The 21,696-nt window shown below is 44.7% G+C and overlaps 1 protein-coding gene across 3 annotated transcripts in view; it reads right to left on the bottom strand.

The window, feature by feature from the left end:
• Nucleotides 1-21,696, bottom strand: part of ATRN (attractin) — a 256,101-nt gene that overhangs the window by 187,378 nt on the left and 47,027 nt on the right. For all 3 annotated transcript variants that reach the window (XM_008169620.4, XM_065598367.1, XM_065598368.1), the window contains exons 2-3: nucleotides 7,068-7,151; nucleotides 453-566 (exon numbers count right to left, since the gene is read on the bottom strand). In XM_008169620.4, the coding sequence (XP_008167842.3) occupies nucleotides 453-566; nucleotides 7,068-7,151 (198 nt within the window). The remainder of the gene's footprint in view (nucleotides 1-452; nucleotides 567-7,067; nucleotides 7,152-21,696) is intronic.

Below are 21,696 nucleotides of genomic sequence, written 5' to 3'. Positions count from 1 at the left end.
ATAGCTCACCTTAACTGATCGCTCTCCTTATAGTTCTATGGTAGAGGGAGGGGGGGGGGAGAGAGAGAGAGTGTGTGTGTGCGCGCGCGCTGTATTTTCCACTACATGCATCCGATGAAGTGGGCTGTAGCCCACGAAAGCTTATGCTCAACTAAATTTGTTAGTCTCTAAGGTGCCACAAGTACTCCTGTTCTTTTTACACAAAATAAGGATTCAAGTGTACTACTGTTAAATCCCCTGATCCATCCCTCAGCAAAATACTAACAGTTTTTACTATTGGTTGGCTATGGTTTGATTAACAGTACACTTATCACCAGTACACACACACAGCTATATATTCATGATACTTAGACCCTTTTTTTCCCCCCTTGGAAAGCCAAATCTTCATTTAGGAGTCAAGTAAAACAATAGCATAATATACAATTAGCTTCATACTGTGTGGTAGGACTTACCTAAAAGCTGCCACTAATGGAGCATAAACTGAGTCTCCGTCATACACGTACAAATGGTCCCAACTGCATTCTGTAGCAAAGTGATTGAATCGAAGCCTCAGGATTGTATTTGGCCTAAACAAAAAACAAACCCTAAATTAACCATACAAAAAACCCACAACGGACAGCATCCCCAAACAACTGCCTTGATGTGAAGTTTCACTCTCAAAGTGACTCTAAAAAAATATATCAGTTATTCACCTTACAGTAACTGTGATTTCTCAAGATGTGTTGTCTATTTAGATTCCACTCTGTGCACCCCATGCGCAAGATTTGGCTAGCTGTGTCCACTGGGGCCGCCCCACCCCAGTCCCCCAAAGGCATTAAAGGCAGGCTGTTCCTATGCCAATATAGAATTCTGTAGTTAGAGGCCTCTAAAAGCGGGAAAGGTGGGTGGGTCATCATATCTTTGATATCCATGATATCCACACATCTCAATTTCTGTAAGGTAAATATTCAATTATTAGACAATGACTTGGGGAAAAAAATAGATTCCAGTATTGGTGACTAACAAACATTTATCTGTTTGCACGGAATTGGATAAATATGGTATAACAACATATACAGAACAGCATAAGATACTTAAACAATGACTAGAGAGGACGAAAGAGTAGTGTCTTGCAAAGGTGTGTACTGAGCTCCGAGTAGCTGCCCTATAGATTTCAGAAGTAGGGATGTTTTTGAAACAGTCAGCAGAGGCTGCCTGAGCTCTAATGGGACCAGGTGACTAACTTAGCTAACCCATAGCAAGTCCTCATACAGTTGGACTCCCACTTAGATATTCTGAGAGAATGACTGACTGACCCTTAACCATTTCTGCAAAGGCCACAAACAGTGTAAAAGTGTGTTCCTGAATGGTTTTGGCCTGTCAATATAAAAAGGCAGTGCCCTTACAACAAGCGTGTGAAACTCAGCTTTCCCCGGGGCTGAGTAAGGCTTGGGGAAGAAAACTGGGAGATGAACAGACTGGATCATATGGAACTCAAACAATATTTGGAAGGAACTTGAAACGAGGTCTGATTGTGACACTATCCTTATGAAAACTATACAAGGGGGACCTGCCATGTGGGCCTAAATCTTGCCTATCCTTTGAGCTGATGCAACGGCCACTCAAAAAAGCAGTCTTCACTGGAAGGTGGTACAGGGAACAAGCTGCTAAAGTCTCAAAGGTGGGGGGGGGGGGGAACCCCATCAACCTTGCTAATCCTCTACTGAGGCACAAAGAGGAAGGGGGTTCCTAAATTGGGGAGAAATAAACATGTATGAGGACTTTCAGGAACCTATCTACTGCAGCTGTTCTCAAACTGTGGGTTGTGACCCCAAAGTGGGTTCTGACCCCATTTTAATGGGGTCACCAAGGCTGGCTTAGACTTGCAGGGGCTCGGGGCCAAAGCCAGAGACCCACCGCCAAGGGCCAAAGCCCAAGGGATTCAACCCTGAGTGGCGAGGCTCAGGTTACAGGCCCCCTGGTGGGGGCTCAGGCTTTGGCTTTGTCCCACCCTCCATGACAGTGGGACTCACACAGGCTCAGGCTTCAATCCCCCCTCCTGGGCCCTGTAGTAATTTCTTGTTGTCAGAAGGGGGTCGTGGTGCAATGAAGTTTGAGAATCCCGATCTACCGTATGATGAGAAAACACAATGTGGCCCTCGATAGGAGGGTGGTGAAGTATTTTAAAGTTACATGAATTGAAATGGTAGTTGAGTCTGAATAAACATGGGTACCTTATCTCTTCCTTCTTGGAGCGGAGACATACAGGCCTAGGGAATGTGGATCAGCCTGGGAGTCATTTAAAGAATGCAAGGCCTGATCGGTCTTTGAATTAAGAAATTCATTGTCGTCAAAGAGAAAGCCCTCAATTGTAGGGCTGTCAAGCGATTAAAAAGATTAATCACGATTAATCACACGATCAATAGCACTGTTAAGCAATAATAGAATACCATTTAAATATTTTTGATGTTTTCTACATTTTCATATATATTGTATTGTGTTGTAATTGAAATCAAAGTGTACAGTACTCACTTTATATTTCTGATTACAAGTATTTGCACTGTAAAAAAACAAAAGAAATAGTATTTTTCAATTCACCTAATACAAGTACTGTAATGCAATCTCTTTATCATGAAAGTTGAACTTACAAATGTAGAATTATGTACATTTAAAAATAAAACAATGTAAAATTTTAGAGCCTGCAAGTCCACTCAGTCCTACTTCTTGTTCAGCCACTCAAACAAGTTTATTTACATTTGCAGGAGATAATGCTGCCCACTTCTTGTTTACAATGTCACCTGAAAGTGAGAACAGGTGTTCTCGTGGCACTATTGTAGCCGGCATCGCAAGATATTTACGTGCCAGATGCGATAAAGATTCACATATCCCTTCATGCTTCAACCACCATTCCAGAAGACATGCGTCCATGCTGACGACGGGTTCTGCTCAATAACAATCCAAAACAGTGAAGACCAACACGTGTTCATTTTCATTATCTGAGTCAGATGCCACCAGCAGAAGGTTGATTTTCTTTTTGGTGGTTCGGATTCTGTAGTTTCCGCATTGGTGTTGCTCTTTTAAAGACTTCTGAAAGCAAGCTCCATACCTTGTCCCTCTCAGATTTTGGAAGGCACTTCAGATTCTTAAACCTTGGGTCGAGTGCTATAGGTATCTTTAGAAATCTCACATTGGTACCTTCCTTGCGTTTTGTCAAATCTGCAGTGACAGTGTTCTTAAAATGAACAACATGTGCTGGGTTATCATCCAATACTGCTATAACATGAAATATATGGCAGAATGCGGATAAAACAGAGCAGGGGACATACAATTCTGCCCCAAGGAGTTCAGTCAGAAATTTAATTAACACTTATTTTTTTAAATGAGTGTTATCAACATGGAAGCATGTCCTCTAGAATGGTGGCTGAAGCATGAAGAGGCATATGAATGTTTAGCATATCTGGCACGAAAATACCTTGCAATGCAGGCTATAAAAGTGCCATGTAAATGCCTGTTCTCACTTTCTGGTGACATTGTAAAGAAGAAGAGGGCAGCATTATCTCCTGTAAATATAAACAAACTTGTTTGTCTCAGCGATTGGCTGAACAAGTAGCAGCACTGAGTGGACTTGTAGGCTCTGAAGTTTTACATTGTTTTGTTTTTGAGTGCAGTCATGTAACAACAAAAATCTACATTTGTAAGTTGCACTTTCACTACAAAGATTGCGCTACAGTACTTGTATAAGGTGAATTGAAAAATACTATTTCTTTTGTTTATCATTTTTACAGTACAAATATTTGTAAGCAAAATATACACTGATTTCAATAACACAGAATACAATATATATGAAAATGTAGAAAAACATCCAAAATATTTAATAAATTTCAACTGGTATTCTATTATTTAACAGTGCAGTTAAAACTGCAATTAATCACAAATTTTTTTAATTGGGATTAATTTTTTTTAGTTAATCGCGTGAATTAACTGCAATTAATCGACAGCCCTAATCAATTGTTATTTGGACCTCCATGGGAATCCCGAATGCTTGTAACCAGGATAATCTTCACATCTCAGATGTGACCGTGGTGAGTAACGCTGTATTAAAGGCATCTAGTGCAGCTCATAGAGAAGTGCGAGATATCAGCTGCTCCTCATTTATCATAGATTTGAACTCTTTCCTAGACTCTAGAGAAAGTGTGACTGGAAATTGAGACAGCTTGTCCCAGGGCAAGTAATTATATTTTGCTAGCAGTTCTGGGTAATTAGTTTCTCACATCTAGAGACTGCCTAGTAAGTAAACTTTATTGCCCAAATAGACCCCACAAAGCGGGAGCTTTCTCCCTTTGTGTTGGTTTGGGAGGTCCTTGCTGTTTGAACTTCTCCTGGACAGCTGCTTCAAGAGATCCTGGCACTGGATGAGAACACAAGTACTCAAATCCCTTTGAAGGGTGGAATCTTTGCTGGAGTCTGCCACAAGTGCTTCGCAGGTTCCAACAGTCCCTGTTTTATAGGCATTGTGAGCCTACCAAACACGAAAACGTAGGGAATATTCAGCAGTCATATTTCCGGTCTGAATTTGTCTAGCTTCAATTTCCAGCTACTGGATCTTGTTATACACCTTTGTCTATAGACAGTCTATAGTAGACTCTAGCAACAGAGGGTCCTGTGGCACCTTTAAGACTAACAGAAGTATTGGGAGCATAAGCTTTCATGAGTAAGAACCTCACTTCTTCAGATGCAATACCTCACTTCTTCACTTGCATCTGAAGAAGTGAGGTTCTTACCCACAAAAGCTTATGCTCCCAATACTTCTGTTAGTCTTAAAGGTGCCACAGGACCCTCTGTTGCTTTTTACAGATTCAGACTAACACGGCTACCCCTCTGATAGTAGACTCTAGAGCTCTCTTAACAGCACAGGATTCACTCCAAGGAGGAGGTGAAGACAGACACCTGCACAGTTGATAGTTGTATAGAAACTTTTCAGAGTGGAACTATACTTCAGAATTGCATACCTTTACATTTGGCAAACCAGAGATAGTTTAGACTATTTCTGTAAGGATGTGTACTTTGTTTTTGGCAGCATCATTCTCTACTATCTCCTTTCTGCCCAGCTTGAAGCCCCCGTTCCCACTATCCTCTGATGCCAAGACTAAAATCAAGTGAGAAGGTGAAGCTGGAAGAGCTTTGGGTGTAGCTCAGCACTTTGACTAACACATGTTCATTTTGTTCATCTCCTAGCACCAAAGATGTGGTATGACTGAGGAAGAAGATTTCTAGCTCACTCCTCATAAAATATATGTTTTCCTGGGAAAGCAGCCAGATACATGCAAGGAAACACTGCACATGAACTAAGATTAGCTATGTTGATATTTATCAGGGAATTGTGAATAGAACATTTTCTTTGGTAAAAATAAGTTAACGAGTAGAAAACTTTAGCCTAGTGATATGAGATTAAAGCTTGTTATAAGAGAATTGCTGAGCTTTGGGGAATTTTAAGGAACATACCACAGAGACAAACACAGACATCTTCTATTATTTGAAATTCAAAACAGGGTGGAGTCAAATCTTCCTACAAAACCAACGGAACCTAAGTGTACAGAGAACATAGGTAAAAATGTATTCGTTGCTGTTTCAGGATCTTCGGGACCCTGATCCTGCAAGATGCTGAGTGACCTCAACTCCCAGGAATTTCAGCACAGGTGAAGTCACTCATTCCATCACAAAACCTAGTCTTTACTCAGAAACCTGCCCATTTAGCCTCTTTCCAGAGTTCCACAGTTCTGCTTCAACCTCACTTAAAGCTATGTTGCTTAATGCATGACAGCTGACAGTTGAAATATTTAAAAACTAGACTGATTTTGCAGCTCTGGTGCTGGCACTCACACACACACACACACACACACACACACAAAAAAACACACACACCTTTATGATGGTTAAACCACTAATCAGATGATCATCAGAAGCTAAACACTGTAAGTGTCACTCTTAAAATTACTGCAAAAAAGTCAGTAAAACCAATAAAAAATTATCAATGTCACAGTGTAACACTGACAGACCCCGGTCATCAGCAGGCAGGCTTGAACCTGGGACCTCTGGAGCTAAATGCATGAGCTAGAAGCCACCTGGCTCTTAACTAAGACTGTAGAAGACTCATTACTCTCTAAGTGGTCTCAGTGCCACTAGAGGAGAACAGATCACTACACCCAGGAGGTGTGTGGGTTACAACAGCAACAGGAAACCTTTGGCACGCGGCCCATCAGGAAAAGCTGCTGGCGGGCCGAGACTGCTTGTTTACCTGCAGTATCCGCAGGTTTGGCCAATTGCAGCTCCCACTGACTGCCGTTCGCCATTTCAGGCAAATGGGGGCTGCAGGATGTGGCGGCCAGTACATCCCTCGGCCCGGAGCGCTTCCCACAGCCCCCCTTGGCCTGGAACGGCGAACGGCAGCCAGTGGGCGCTGCAATTGGCCAAACCTGCGGACGCTGCAGGTAAATAAACCATCCCGGCCCGCCAGCAGCTTTTCTCGATGAGCTGCGTGCCAAAGGTTGCCGATCCCTGATGTGGGAGATTCCCAACTGCCTTTTCAGACTTTAAGAGACCTTTGCAAGAAGGGCAACCATTCCTCTAAAGTCATTGGGAACTAATGAGTAAATACACATTTGGAAAGCAACAGAAGCTCAGCATTTATTTGAAAATTGATTTTTTTTTCATGCACAGGATTTTTTAAAGTTAGAGCTCTCTGCTTTTGGCATTTGGGGAAAGAAAAGAAAAAAGTTACAAATGCAGGCTAGCCAAACATCTGAAATTCAGAAATCTGGAGAGTTTGCAACCATATTTAAATCATTTTAACACCAAACCAAACTTCTATTTGTTTTGAGCTTTTCAACTATCCAATTTTATAAAGCAGTCAAGCCCTTGAAAATCATCATTTAGAAAGAAAGGGCAATGTTGATTATTGTGAGAGTGTTCTTTCCCATAATAATTCATAAAAGTGAGTGAAACCAAGGTCTAAATGTGTTCACTAATTGAACTGCACTTAAAATTATTGTAAATAACGCTCTATAAAAATTAAGATGTTTGTTACTTACTTTCCTTCAATGAGCCACGTGCATTTTGTTTTGTATTTATAATGTCCAGGCCCATCTGTTACATATCCGGAAGATCCAGTTAGCCTGTAAATAAAAATTAGAAATGTAGGTTTCTAATGTGATTAAATACTTGAGTTTTTCCAAACATCTTAGGTTCAAAAAAATGCCCTGATTAAAGCACCCAGCTTTAGGTTTGCATTTATTGAATGGCCGTTATAAAAAAACACACACAAATCCATCAGACAATTGGGATTCTGCTACTGTACTCTTGGTCTGTACCCCTTCTCGTAACTAGCCAGAGTACCCACAAGTTGTGCCAGGAAGTTCAAAGTGGTGTTCTCATCTGGCTTCCTTCTCAGACCAGCAACTCAGCCAAATGGTATTTCTTTCATAACGGAAGACAGGTACAGAAAGAGTAATGTAGGGAGGATGGCAATAGAACTTCCCTTAGTATAGCAGCCAAAAGTGATGAAATAAGGTACTTGTTTTTAAGTACTGTAGTGAAAACAAATAGAAAATGAAAGATTTGTTGAAACAATCTGCAAAGTTACTACAAAAGTAAAACTTTCAAAATACAAAGAAATATTACTTTCAAAAGCAGAGTCTAGAGGAATGCGGAGTACTTGTGGCACCTTAGAGACTAACACATTTATTTTGGTTAGTTTCTAAGGTGCCACAAGTACTCTTACAGTCTAAAGGGTAACTCATGGTCCAGTCTAGATTGGACTTATGTTATAGACTCTTCTCCAAGACCTATGCGCTGAACTCCCCTTACTCTCCACTCCATTTTCAAATGTAATAACCCTCTCTGTCAGTGCCTGGATCAGTTATAACTCATTTCTGCTTCGAAGACTTTGATAACCCACATTGCGGGCAATGGTCCCTGTTCCTGGTATAAGTTTATTTCTTAAAAATGCTGCCTCTTCCATCAATTTGTTTCCCCTTAGACTACTCAAAATTATTTTCCATGGTCTTAGTTGAAATGCATCACTGCTGGACACAGACTGAATGGATGATTTTAGCCACTCCTTAGCAGATTCATTAAATCTAGCATTTGAGGTGTTGGTGTAAAAACAAAAACAAAACCCTACCTATGGAAGAATTTGAGAGTAATCGAGGATGCACCAGCTGTACTGGTGTGAAGTGAGTGATTAAGTGTCCTCAATTAAACCGTATTTCCCTGATGTTTCCTTTTCTCCCTGGGAGTAATTATTTTCACTTTAGCATTTCAATTGGCCAGTTAAGACTCAGGCCTGTGTGTCACCTGAAATGAGTATACTAATACTGCATTTCAAGCAACACAAATGCAAATTTTAAATGATATAAAATCCAATCTTACTAAAAGGTACAGACAAAATTATTTGTAACAGCAGGTACCAAATAGAACCTCATAAGTCAAGGATAATTAGCAATTTCTATCATAACATGTTATAAAAACTAGGGCTGTCACGCAATTAAAAACGTTAACTGCACGATTAAAAACATTAACCGTGATGAACTGCGCTGTTAATAATAGAATACCATTTATTTAAAATATCTTTGAATGTTTTCTACATTTTCAAATATATTGATTTCAGTTACAACAGAATACAAAGTGTACAGTGCTCACTTTATATTTATTTTTATTACAAATATTTGCAATGTAAAAATCAGAAGAAATAGTATTTTTCAATTCACCTAATATAAGTACTGTAATGCAATCTCTTTATCATGAAAGTTGAACTTACAAATGTAGAATTATGAACAAAAAAATAACTGCACTAAAAAATAAAACGTCAAACTTTAGAGCCTACAAGTCTACTCAGTCCTACTTCTTGGTCAGCCAATCACTCAGACAAACAAGGTTGGTTACATTTGCAGGAGATAATGCTGCCTGCTTCTTGTTTACAATGTCACCTTAAAGTGAGAAAGAGGCGTTCGCCTGGCATTGTTGTAGCCAGCGTCGCAAGATATTTACATGCCAGATGCAATATGTCCCCGCATGCTTTGACCACCACCTTTCCAGGTTCTGCTCAATAACTATCCAAAGCACTGTGGACCCACATATGTTCATTTTCATCATCTGAGTCAGATGCCACCAGCAGGTTGATTTTCTTTTTTGGTGGTTCGGGTTCTGTAAGTTTCCACATTGGAGTGTTGCTCTTTTAAGACTTCTGAAAGCATGCTCCACACTTCGTCCTTCTCAGATTTTGGAAGGCACTTGAGATTTTTAAACCTTGGGTCAAGCGCTGTAGCTATCTTTAGAAATCTCACATTGGTACCTTTTTTGCGTTTTGTCAAATCTGCAGTGAAAGTGTTCTTAAAATGAACAACATGTGCTGGGTCATCATCTGAGACTGCTACAACATGAAGCACATGGCAGAACGTGGGTAAAACAAAACAGGAGACATACAATTCTCCCCCGCCGAGGAGTTCAGTCAAAAATTTAATACATTTTTTTTTATCATCAGCACAGAATCATGTCCTCTGGAATGGTGGCCTTGCGAACGCCCGTTCTCACTTCTCACTGTTAGGTGACATTGTAAATAAGAAGCGGGCAGCATTATCTCCTGTAAATGTAAACAAACTTGTTTGTCTTAGCAATTGGCTGAACAAGAAGTAGGACTGAGTGGATTTGTAGGCTCTAAAGTTTGACATTGCTTTGTTTTGAGTGCAGTTATGTAACAGAAAACAAAAATCTACATTTGTAAGTAGCACTTTCACGATAGAAATTGCACTACAGTACATGTATGAGGTGAACTTAAAAACACTTATTTTTAGTGCAAATATTTGTAATCAAAAATAATATGAAGTGAGCACTGTACACTTTATATTCTGTGCTGTAATTGAAATCAATATATTTGAAAATGTAGACAAACCATCCACAAATAGTACACCAATTGAAATTTATTAAATATTATTTAACAGTGCGATTAAAACCGTGACTAATCGAGATTATTTTTTTTAAATGGAGATTAATTCTGAGTTAATCATGTGAGTTAACTGTGATTAAACCCGTCCTCAGGCTGCAGAAAACGCCATTACTCCAAGAAGCTGCACTTCTGGAGGGTATTGGCTTTGTATCTCAGATCCTACCTCTGTTTCAGTTATTAGATCAACTGAAAACTCTATTTTTTAATTACACACTGATAAGTCCCCACTATTTCAGGTACTATGGAAGCAAGAGTCCTTCCCAGGAGATAAATGTGAAAAATTTCTCCAAATCCTGCCTCTCAGCCTCCCTTCCGAAGAGAACTGAGTACTAAGCCATGACATCATTCACCCTCCCCCTCATGTGGGTCATTCCACCGTTAACAAGCTCACTAGGCTTCTGAAACCCAAGGGCTTGTGAGATTTAAAACCACTACAAGTCACCGATTCCTTCCTTTTTCCTCAGTTTAACTATTGACTGGGGCTGAACAACATCCTTTACCAAGGGAGGAGCAGCAGTGCACACGTGCAGCCCATCCTGAGAGAATCTGAGAATCCATTGGCATTCAGGGGAGAGTGCAAGATCAAGACCAAAACTATCCGGCCCAGTTTGACTGATACAGATAAAATGAGGCCGAGTAGTCCTAGTGGGTCCTCACAGATGCATTATAAAAACAAGAGTTCCAAAAGAATTTTTACAAGAGAATTTTGGCATTAAAAACATTGTGAAGTAGAAATCAACATGTTCCAGCAACATTTTCTGGCAACTGAGCAGCTACACGACGCTCCACTGGAGAACATGCTTGTATTTTAAAGCAACTTAGCAAGTTCTCAGAGAAATATATTTTATTAGAGCTGGTCAGGAAAAAGTTAGACAGAACCATTTCCGGAGAATGCAGCTCCATCAAAATGAAACATACTTGATGAAATCATGTTGATTTCATCAAAAATGGAAAGAAGTTCCAACTATGTCAAAATGTCCCATTTCAACATTTAAGAAAAAAATGTTTTCACTTTTCCTTTCTAAATGACTTGTTTAAATTTTTTTTTTTAAATGTGTAGGCTATATATGATAAATAAAAGTCAAATGGAAGTGAAATGTTCCAATTTTATTGAAGCTATTTTAATTCACCCAAAATGAAATTTTGGAAATTTTCTTTCACTGAGAAATTTCAAATTTTGGGTGTTTGTCCCTAATTGGAACTGAAACAAATTTTGATATCTTGATTCAATTTTCATTCTCCACACAGCTCTATATTTTATACTTTCCAACTTAAATATCTGGGCCCAAAACTTTTCAGCCTGAAGTTCCGCACCAAATCCATTTTTGGGCAACTAGAGCAGTGGCCCAATTTTCAGAGTTACACTTGATCTTAGCCAAAAAGCTCCTGCAGATTCCGTGAACTTCAGTGAGGTGGCTTTGAGTATTTTTGTTTGTTTTTTTCAATTGTTCAGCATTTCTGAAAAGTCAGACTATCCATTTATATTTTTAAACATGGACTCAGGTACCTAATTCTAGGCACTACTAATATTTGAAAAATTTGGCCCTCTTTTCTATACCTTAATCTTTTGAAAACAGCGGCAATGGGGAGCCTGGGAATCTTACTGTTTTAAGTAAGCTAATGTTTCAACTCTGAAGGCACTTTGCCTGCAACTGATACTATGCAGACTTTGGAAGCGGAGTAAATCTCAGGAGCTAAAAAACAATCAGCCATTACCCAGGAATCATTATGAATGACCTGCTCTGGAAACAATTACTCTGGGATTCACTACAGAAAAACTATCAAAGGCAATATAAGATAATGTCTCAAACATTCCAGGGAACCTTGCATGCTCCAGTGTTGACAGAACTTAGACATATTTGAACAATACAAAAACAAAAATGAACTGTTTAAGTTAAAAAAAATAACCCAAAACTTTATCAACAAAGTTTCCTTGGTAAAAAACAAGATCTGAATACTAATCTGTAAATGATTTACATCCCTCACTAACCTTTGGAACATATTTCATTAAACACAAATAACCCACGTATACTAAGTATCATTACAGAGAGTTCAACACCAAAGCAAATGAAATTGAAGCTAAGTTGTCATAACTGCACTCTGGTATTACACAACACATGGTACTGTATGAACAACCCACAAGCTGGAGATAAAGAGAAATACCTGGCACAAAAGCAAGCTAAGGCTGGAGTCTTATCCTTAAATTAAACAAAAACAAGCTGATAAGAGGTTAAATTGCATTCCCAATACTAATGAAAAACAAAAACCCTAGAATTTTTCTAATATTGGTCCTCGGTCTACACCACACAAAAATCTACCATATTTAAGCACTGTACTTGAGCCTGGCAGAGGCCCATCATTCCTTAAACATGGTTTGGTTTTCCCTATGTAAAAAAGATCAAAACATGATCTAGGAGCAAGGTACTTAAGGTCTGGGGAAATTTGCAGTGTAGCTGGTGCCACCCCAACACCAGATGATATGACAACTAGAACCATTATGAGAGAGAGCTTTTTACTAACATACTATTGGGAATAAAAGTCACTTGAGTCCTATACTGTCACTGATTCTCATACAGTTTGACTCACTGACATCAGTATTTTGTATATTTATAATGTTATCACCTAGATACTAAGGATGGGCATCCTAGAAATGAACTAAAAATTGTACTCTTATATTAATTCATAACTTTGAATGCTGTGTATTCTGACTGTTCTATCCTAAACCAGCAGTGCATTACATCATTCTGTAAGAAGGTCTTCTGGACTGTTCAGGCTTTAACTGGCTCCAGCCTCTCTTCTTGACTGGGACAAGCAGTTGCAGTAATGTAAGGACAACAGGCAAACATGAAGGGAGTGAGTATAGAGAAGCTTAACACCTTCAGAGCTCTAAGAGGAACTTGGAGGACCTCCAGAGTGGAAAAATGCTATAAACAATATCTGTTTTACAAATACACCTCAGAGACTTTTTGGATTTAAAAAAACATCAAAAGCAATTAGTTCATTTTTAACATTAACAGATGGCAAAAAAGACGGTTACTCACCGTTGTAACTGTTGTTCTTCGAGATGTGTTGCTCATATCCATTCCATTAGGTGTGTGTGCGCCGCGTGCACGATCGTCGGAAGATTTTTACCCTAGCAACACCGGCGGGTCGGCTGTGGAGCCCCCTAGAGTGGCGCCTTCATGGCGCTGAATATATACCCCAGCCGACCCGGCGCCCCCTCAGTTCCTTCTTGCCGGCTACTCCGACAGTGGGGACGGGGGGCGGGTTTGGAATGGATATGAGCAACACATCTCGAAGAACAACAGTTACAACGGTGAGTAACCGTCTTTTCTTCTTCGAGTGCTTGCTCATATCCATTCCATTAGGTGACTCCCAAGCCCAACTTAGGTGGTGGGGTCGGAGTGAGACATTGCTGTGTGCAAAACCGCTGACCCGAAGGCAGCATCGTCCCTGGACTGCTGCACTAGTGCATAGTGTTCTGTAAACGTGTGGACTGACGACCAAACCGCAGCTCTACAAATGTCCTGGATCGGAACTTGCGCCAGGAAAGCCATCGAGGAAGCTTGGGCCCTCGTGGAGTGAGCGGTGAGGTGTGGTACTGGGACACCTGCCAGGTCGTAGCAAGTCCGGATGCAAGACGTAATCCAGGAGGATAGGCGTTGTGAGGAGACCGGTGAGCCCTTCATTCGGTCGGCCACTGCAACGAAGAGTTGCGTCGTCTTTCTAAAGTGCCTTGTGCGGTCAATATAGAAGGCCAGGGCCCTGCGTACGTCCAGAGAATGCAAACGTTGATCCTGGCGAGTAGCATGTGGTTTAGGGTGAAAGACCGGGAGAAATATATCCTGGTTGATATGAAATGGAGAAACCACCTTAGGGAGAAAGGCAGGATGTGGACGAAGCTGCACTTTATCCTTGTGGAAAACTGTGTAAGGGGGCTCGGATGTAAGCGCCCTGAGTTCAGAAACGCGCCTTGCTGAGGTGATGGCTACGAGGAAGGCTGTCTTCCAGGATAGGTACAGAAGTGAACAGGTGGCCAGTGGCTCGAATGGATGACCTGTGAGCTTGGAAAGAACCAGGTTGAGGTCCCACGTCGGAACGGGCTGACGTTGTTGTGGGTACATCCGGTCTAAGCCCTTGAGGAATCTAACGACCATCGGGTTAGAGAATACCGAGGACGCGAGTTCCCCTGGGTGAAAGGCCGATATAGCGGCCAGGTGAACTCTAATTGAAGATATCGCCAACCCTTGCTGTTTTAGGGAGAGGAGATATTCCAAAATGAGAGGAATAGGTGCGTGCAACGGGGACGTGGCTCGCTGTTCGCACCAACAGGAGAACCGCTTCCACTTGGCCAAGTATGTGGTCCGTGTTGAGGGCTTCCTACTGCTCAGCAGAATCTGTTGGACAGAGTGTGAACACTGTTGCTCTGCCTGGGTGAACCATGGAGCAGCCACGCCGTGAGGTGGAGTGATTGCAGGTCGGGGTGACGCAGCCGGCCGTGGTTCTGCGTGATGAGATCCGGATACAACGGAAGCGGGATCGGTGTCCGAACCGAGAGTTCCAACAGCGTGGTGTACCAATGTTGTCTCGGCCACGCTGGGGCGATCAGAATCACCTGTGCCTGGTCTCTGCGCAATTTGAGCAGTACCTTGTGGACCAGAGGAAACGGAGGGAAGGCATAAAACAGGTGGTCCTTCCAGGGAAGGAGAAACGCATCCGAGAGGGAGCCGGGAGCTCGACCTTGCAGGGAGCAGAACACGTGGCACTTCCTGTTGTCTCGAGATGCAAACAGGTCTATCTGGGGAAACCCCCACTTCTGGAAAACGGAATGTATGATGTCCGGACGGATAGACCACTCGTGTGTTTGAAAGGACCTGCTGAGTCGGTCCGCCAGAGTGTTCTGGACTCCAGGGAGGAACGATGCCGTGAGAAGGATTGAGTGGGCGATGCAGAAGTCCCACAGGCGAATGGCCTCCTGGCATAGAATTGACGAACGTGCTCCTCCCTGCTTGTTGATGTAAAACATGGCCGTGGTGTTGTCGATGAGAACTAACACACAGCGACCACGTAGGAGGTTGAGAAATGCCTGGCACGCCAGGCGCACCGCCATCAGTTCCCGAACATTGATGTGCAGGGCTAGCTGGGGTGCAGTCCACAGGCCCTGGGTATGGTGTCCGTTGAGATGGGCGCCCCAACCCAGAGAAGAAGCGTCTGTGACCAGGTGCAGAGAGGGTTGTGGTGCGTGAAACGGCATCCCTTCGCAAACCACATTGTGATCTAGCCACCATGTGAGGGAGGTCAGGACCGAGTTCGGGATTGTGACCACCATATTCAGGCTGTCCCGATGTGGGCGGTATATTGATGACACCCAGGTCTGGAGTGGGCGAAGCCGAAGTCTGGCATGCCTGGTTACGTACGTGCAGGAAGCCATGTGACCCAGCAGGGTAAGGCACGACCTCACCGTGGTAGTTGGGAAGGCCTTGAGTCCTTGAATGAGGCTCGTGATGGTGCAAAAGCGATTGTCTGGCAGGATGGCTTGTGCGCGTCTGGAGTCTAGAACCGCACCGATGAATTCTATTCTCTGGGTAGGCTCTAGAGTGGATTTGTCCTTGTTGAGTAGGATACCCAACCTGTTGAATGTGTGCACTATTATGTGGACGTGATCGCGAACTTGTTCTTTGGTGCGACCGCGTACCAGCCAGTCGTCTAGGTACGGGAACACCTGTATCCCTTGCCGACGAAGGCACGCTGCCACGACAGCCATACATTTCGTGAACACCCGTGGGGCCGAGGATAGGCCGAAGGGAAGGACTGCAAATTGGTAGTGCACCCTGTTTACCACGAATCGCAGGAAGCGTCTGTGAGGCGGGTAGATTGCAATGTGAAAGTATGCGTCTTTCATGTCGAGGGCGGCGAACCAGTCTCCAGGATCGAGGGAAGGGATAATGGCCCCCAGAGAGACCATGCGGAACTTCAACTTTACTACGAATTTGTTGAGTCCGCGCAAGTCCAAGATGGGTCGCAGACCTCCTTTGGACTTGGGAACGAGGAAGTAACGGGAATAGAATCCCCTGCCCCTTAATTCCACTGGAACCTCCTCTATGGCCCCCATAGCGAGGAGCGTAGAAACTTCCTGTATAAGAAGTTGCTCGTGAGAAGGGTCCCTGAAGAGGGACGGGGAAGGGGGGGAGGAGGGGGGAAAAGAAGAAAACTGGATAGCGTATCCCCTCTCCACCGTGCGGAGGACCCAACGGTCCGAAGTTATAAGGGACCAAGCACGGTGGAAGTGGGAGAGGCGATCCCGAAAGGAGGGGGCTGGATCCTGGGGGATGACTGGGGCGCCGTCCTCGACCGCACCTTCAAAAGTTCTGCCTGGGGCCTGAAGGTGGCCTAGGTGGCCCCTGGTTCTGGCCGGGTTGAGGGCCGGTCCACCTTCTTCTACCACCTCGCCCTCGCCTCCGGGCCGAGTCCTGTCTCTGACGAGGCGGGGGGGGGTAGAAGCGCTGAGGCTGCGGCCTAAATGGCCTGCGCTGAGGGCCCACAACGTGCATCCCGAGGGAGCGCATGATTGTTCTCGAGTCCTTGAGGCTCTGCAGGCGAGAGTCCGTCTTATCTGAGAACAATCCATGACCCTCAAAAGGCAGATCTTGTAGGGTTTGCTGCAGCTCCGGAGGCAAACCCGAAACCTGAAGCCAGGAGATCCTGCGCATAGCGATACCCGAAGCCAGGGTCCTCGCAGCTGAGTCTGCAATGTCCAAGGAGGCTTTCAAGGAGGTCCGAGCCACCTTCTTACCCTCCTCTACCATGGCTCCAAATTCTTCCCTGGACTCTTGGGGAATCAACTCCTTAAACTTCCCCATAGAGTTCCAGGAGTTGAAATTGTAGTGGCTCAGTAGCGCCTGTTGGTTTGCCGCTCTAAGTTGTAGCCCTCCGGCTGAGTAAACCTTACGGCCAAACAGATCGAGCCGCTTAGCCTCTTTTGATTTAGGCGCTGCAGTCTGCTGGCCGTGGCGCTCTCGTGCATTCACTGATTCCACCACCAGTGAACACGGTTGGGGGTGGGTGTACAAGTACCCATAGTCCTTAGACGGGACAAAGTATTTCCTTTCCACCCCTCTCGCTGTGGGTGGAATAGAGGCAGGAGTTTGCCATATCGTATCCGCATTCGTTTGGATCGTGCGGATCAGGGGTAACGCCACCCTCGATGGGGCATCCGCTCCAAGGATATTCACGATCGGGTCGTGCACCTCCACTATCTCCTCCGCCTGCAGGTCCATATTACGGGCCATCCTACGCAGGAGATCCTGGTGAGCCCGAAGATCTATCGGAGGGGGACCCGTACATGAAGTGCCCGCCACTGCCTCATCCGGAGAGGAGGAAGAGGATGCTTCCGGTGGCACTGGATCCAAGGGGGGGTCCTGATCCCCCTGCTCTTGGGCCGGAGCATCACCTGCACTTGGGTCCATGGTGTCGGGTGGCGTGGACACGGAAGCCTCCATGCCTCCTGGCGGAGGCCGAGAGATGGTGGATTCTGGGGCCCTTCTGACCGAGTGACCCGAGCGAGAGGTCGATGGTATTGGAGCCCCTTGCGCCTGATGGTACGCCCACGGGGTCCAAAACGACCAGTGAGATGGACCATGAGAGTGGTCCTCTGCCATCTCCTGCCAATGGCCCAAGTTTCGTTCCTCGGCTTGCCCTTGAGGGGGGTATGCCGATCTCGACAGGTCCTCCGAGGAGCGAGACACCGATCTTGACGGCCATGGCGGTGCCGAGAGCGTCGAGACGATCCCCGTGGGCTGCGGTGCCGTACGGTGCCGGTCCGGAGATGATCTATCTCTGTGCGGTGCCGGCGATCGGTGCCGGGACCGCGACCGGTGCCGATGACCTCGTCGGTGCCGGGAGTCGGATCTGGACCTCGACGAGGACCTAGAGTATGCCCGGTGCCGGGAGCGGCCTCTCGACGTCGAGCGTCGACCGTGGCGGTGCCGAGAACTACGTCTCGACGTTGATCGGTGTCGACGATCATAGCGGTGCCGAGACGTAGAGCGGTGCCGCGAAGAAGATCTTGGCCGCGAGTACGACCGGTGCCGAGGTGATATTCGGTGCCGGGACTGCGAGCGGCGTGGGGACCTGCTTCGGGACCTGGATCGGTGCCGAGGTTCCAGCCCTTGCGATGGAGGGCGCATCAAGGCAGGTTTCCCCCTCGACTGGGCCGGGCGAGGCAATGGTGCCGTCGGTTGAGGCGGTGCCGGCTCCGTGAGAGCTATTAAGTCTCTCGCCGCCGCGAAGGTCTCTGGCGTCGACGGGAGGCACTGTATCACCGCCGGCCTCGGTGGAGACGCCGTCTGCACCGGACTCAACGGCCTCGGCGCCGGAGTCGACGGTGCTGGAGGCACCTGTTTCCGGTGCTCCACCGGCGTACGCGGCTCTACCCCCGGCACTGGGGGAGCCAGCGTCTTCGGCACGGACGTCCCCGTCTTATGGGCTTTTTTATGCCCTGGGGATAATGACCGGCGCCGAGGCACTTGCTGTGCTTGCGGTGCCGACGAGGTCCGGTGCCGGGAAGGCTCAGCTGACGCCACTCGCGTGGTCGTCATGGCCGGTGCCGCCGGGGCACTGCGCACCGAGGCGCTAGGTGCCGGGGCTTGACTTGTGGATGGAGCGTCCGGAGTAAGTGCCGCCTCCATCAGGAGTTGCCGGAGCCGAAAGTCCCGCTCCTTCTTGGTCCTTGGTCTGAAGGCCTTACAGATCTTGCACTTATCTGTTTGATGGGACTCTCCCAGGCACTTCAGACAGGAGTCGTGCGGGTCGCTCGTGGGCATAGGCTTAGCGCAGGAGGCGCACAGCTTGAAGCCGGGAGCGTTGGGCATGAGCCCGGCCCCGCGGCCGGGGGAGAAAGGGGGAGACGACCCCCTTAATCCCCTGAACTATTATAACAACTAGACAACTTTTAAAACTATTGAACTATTTAACTATAAACACTAGGACTATAACTATAACTACGAATAATGAAGTAAGCTAGGGAGAGTGGAGAACAGCTAAGCAGCGCTCCACAGTTCCAACGACCGTCAGGGGCGGTAAGAAGGAACTGAGGGGGCGCCGGGTCGGCTGGGGTATATATTCAGCGCCATGAAGGCGCCACTCTAGGGGGCTCCACAGCCGACCCGCCGGTGTTGCTAGGGTAAAAATCTTCCGACGATCGTGCACGCGGCGCGCACACACCTAATGGAATGGATATGAGCAAGCACTCGAAGAAGAACTGTAATTTACAGTATTGAGGTAACATTTTCCAAAGCACTTAGGTGACTTAAAAGTCTAAGCATCATTGGCTTTCAATGGGACTTAGGCTCTTAAGTACTTAAGTCACTTTTGAAAATCGTAGTCCTGAAGTCCCATTTTCGAAAGTAACTATTTCATGCTCCACAGTTAGACATATACAAGAGAGTTATCAAGCCATGAACACTGTGGGTTTCATTTTTTTATAAATCAAAGGGTCAATAGATTTTGCTGAAAAAAAAGCTTACAACATTTAATGTGAAATGTTTTATTATTTAAAAGCATTTTCTTTATTTAGATCCTCCTGTGTGGTTCCAACAACCCACACAAAAGCAAAATCCTAATACAAGTGAACCAGAGAGTGAAACCTATCAATCAAGTTTCAATAGACCAACAGAATGAAATGCAAAAACTGACCACAAATCAGAAAATCAGATTTAGCAACTTCAGCTCTCAAACTCAGATTTATTAATACTGGAAGGATTTTTTTAAACACACAAATGACTGTATATTCACAGAATTACTCTAAAAACACAGACTGCAACCAGACTAATACATCAACTCATTTACTTAAAATATCAAGTAGCCGGTTTTGCTAACAACAAAGTGCATAAAGTTTAAAAAACAACAACAGACTAAACAGTACTACAATAGAACTACCACTCAGTCACATAACAATGTGTTTATTAGCAGAGAAGAGCAACATTTGAGGTAAATTTAATACTGGTGACAAACAGTAAAAAGTACTTGCCTTCTATTTATCTACAGAAATAGTACAACACAAACAGCATAAAACTCCCCCTACCCTTCCTTCATTGGTCTTTCACCATCATGACTTAATAAGGGCCCACAAGGCCAACCCTAGGGGAAAGCGGATAATTCTATCCCTATGGCCCATCAAATCCTTGACGTCTCTAAAATACCATCGACAACAATGCTCATTAGTGCTGGCTGTGATATGGACCCCTCTTCACTAGGACCTGGAATGAGACCATATATTAATTCCACATAAACCACTTACAGCCATTATTATAGATGAATTTAAACTGCTGATCTATAACTAAAAGGTTTTATATCCTGTTTACTAGTCCCACAGCATCCCATCCTAAATTAATTAATGTTGCTCTTATTTCATAATTGATTATTTTCTCAGAGAGTGCACACGTTGCTTGAAGTGGAAAGGCCCGCGCATATGGTTCAACGTAAGTACGTTTTTGTTTAAACTGTAGACAAAGAACAGCTGCCAAAAATTCGCAAGAGAGAAATAGACAAATTAACCTGTGCCTCTATCTACCTTATGATTTTCTAACTCCTATAAAAGCAATGTCTCTTTTCCTTACCAATTGCAAAGGTCATTGGTACACCCGAGAACCAAACCTTAGCTAGGCAGGACAGCCAGCAGGAGTGTCCCTTCAGACACAGACCTCTTACAAATAGAGTTTGTACTTGTGAAAACTGTGGTTATGTACATGAAAATTTTAAGCTTACAATGCTGAAGACAAGGGTGAACTTTTCATTTGCATATTAAAGAAACTACCTAAGATGGTATTACATGGATTCTTTTGTGCAACAGTTAATTAAACCTGTATCTGTGCATATTTTTCATCTAGTTATCAGGGAGCAAAAGGAAATCTATAGGATAATACCACATGTATTGAAAGGATGGAAGTTTTAACACCCTAAGGATATGTCTACACTGCAATGTAAGCCTGGGCTCAGACTCAGGCTTGAGCCCAAACCCCCACACCACCTACAAACAACTTGTGCTAACCCCGGGCTTGAACCCAGGGTCCCAGGACCCCACAGGGATGGAGAGTCCAAACCTGAGGCAACTCAGGACCCAGGGTTCAAGCCCTATTGCTTTGCAGCGTAGATGCAGCCCCACTGTATTCATGCTCTGGGAGTCCACCAGAAGTATTCCACAGTCCCATAGGCTGACTCTCTTTGTCCTCTAGGGTATGTCTACACTGCAATTAAAAACCCACGGCTGGCCCATGCCAACTGACTTGGGCTAAAGGACTGTTTAATTGAGGCGCAGATGTTCAGGCTCAGGATACAACGATACAACTGGAATTAGACTCTTGAAGTCTTCCATCATCAAAACCTGTTTTTACAATAGCTGTGGAAAAATGAGGCATCTTTAAGAAACGTACTAGTAGTTTTTAAATTGCAATATATGTTTTAACTGTGTATATTTCTTACTGATAAGATTTGATTTTTGGTGGGGAAGGGTTTTTATGTTGCCTGGGCTTTAAGACCCTGAGAGATAGGAGGGTCCCAGAGCTCAGGCTGCAGCCCGAGCCGGAACGTCTACACCCCAATTAAACAGTACCTTAGCCCAAGCCCCACAAGCCCAAGGCAGCGGTCCAGCCAAGGGTGTCTAACTGCAGTGTATACGTACCCCTAGACAGTCAAGTTTGGTAGATAATAAAGTTTTCCCA

This window comes from Chrysemys picta, chromosome 5 (assembly GCF_011386835.1).
Source record: "Chrysemys picta bellii isolate R12L10 chromosome 5, ASM1138683v2, whole genome shotgun sequence".
Taxonomy (NCBI): domain Eukaryota; kingdom Metazoa; phylum Chordata; order Testudines; family Emydidae; genus Chrysemys; species Chrysemys picta.
The sequence above is the reverse complement of the archived record's forward strand: the minus strand, read 5'-3'. Positions and strand labels throughout refer to the sequence as shown.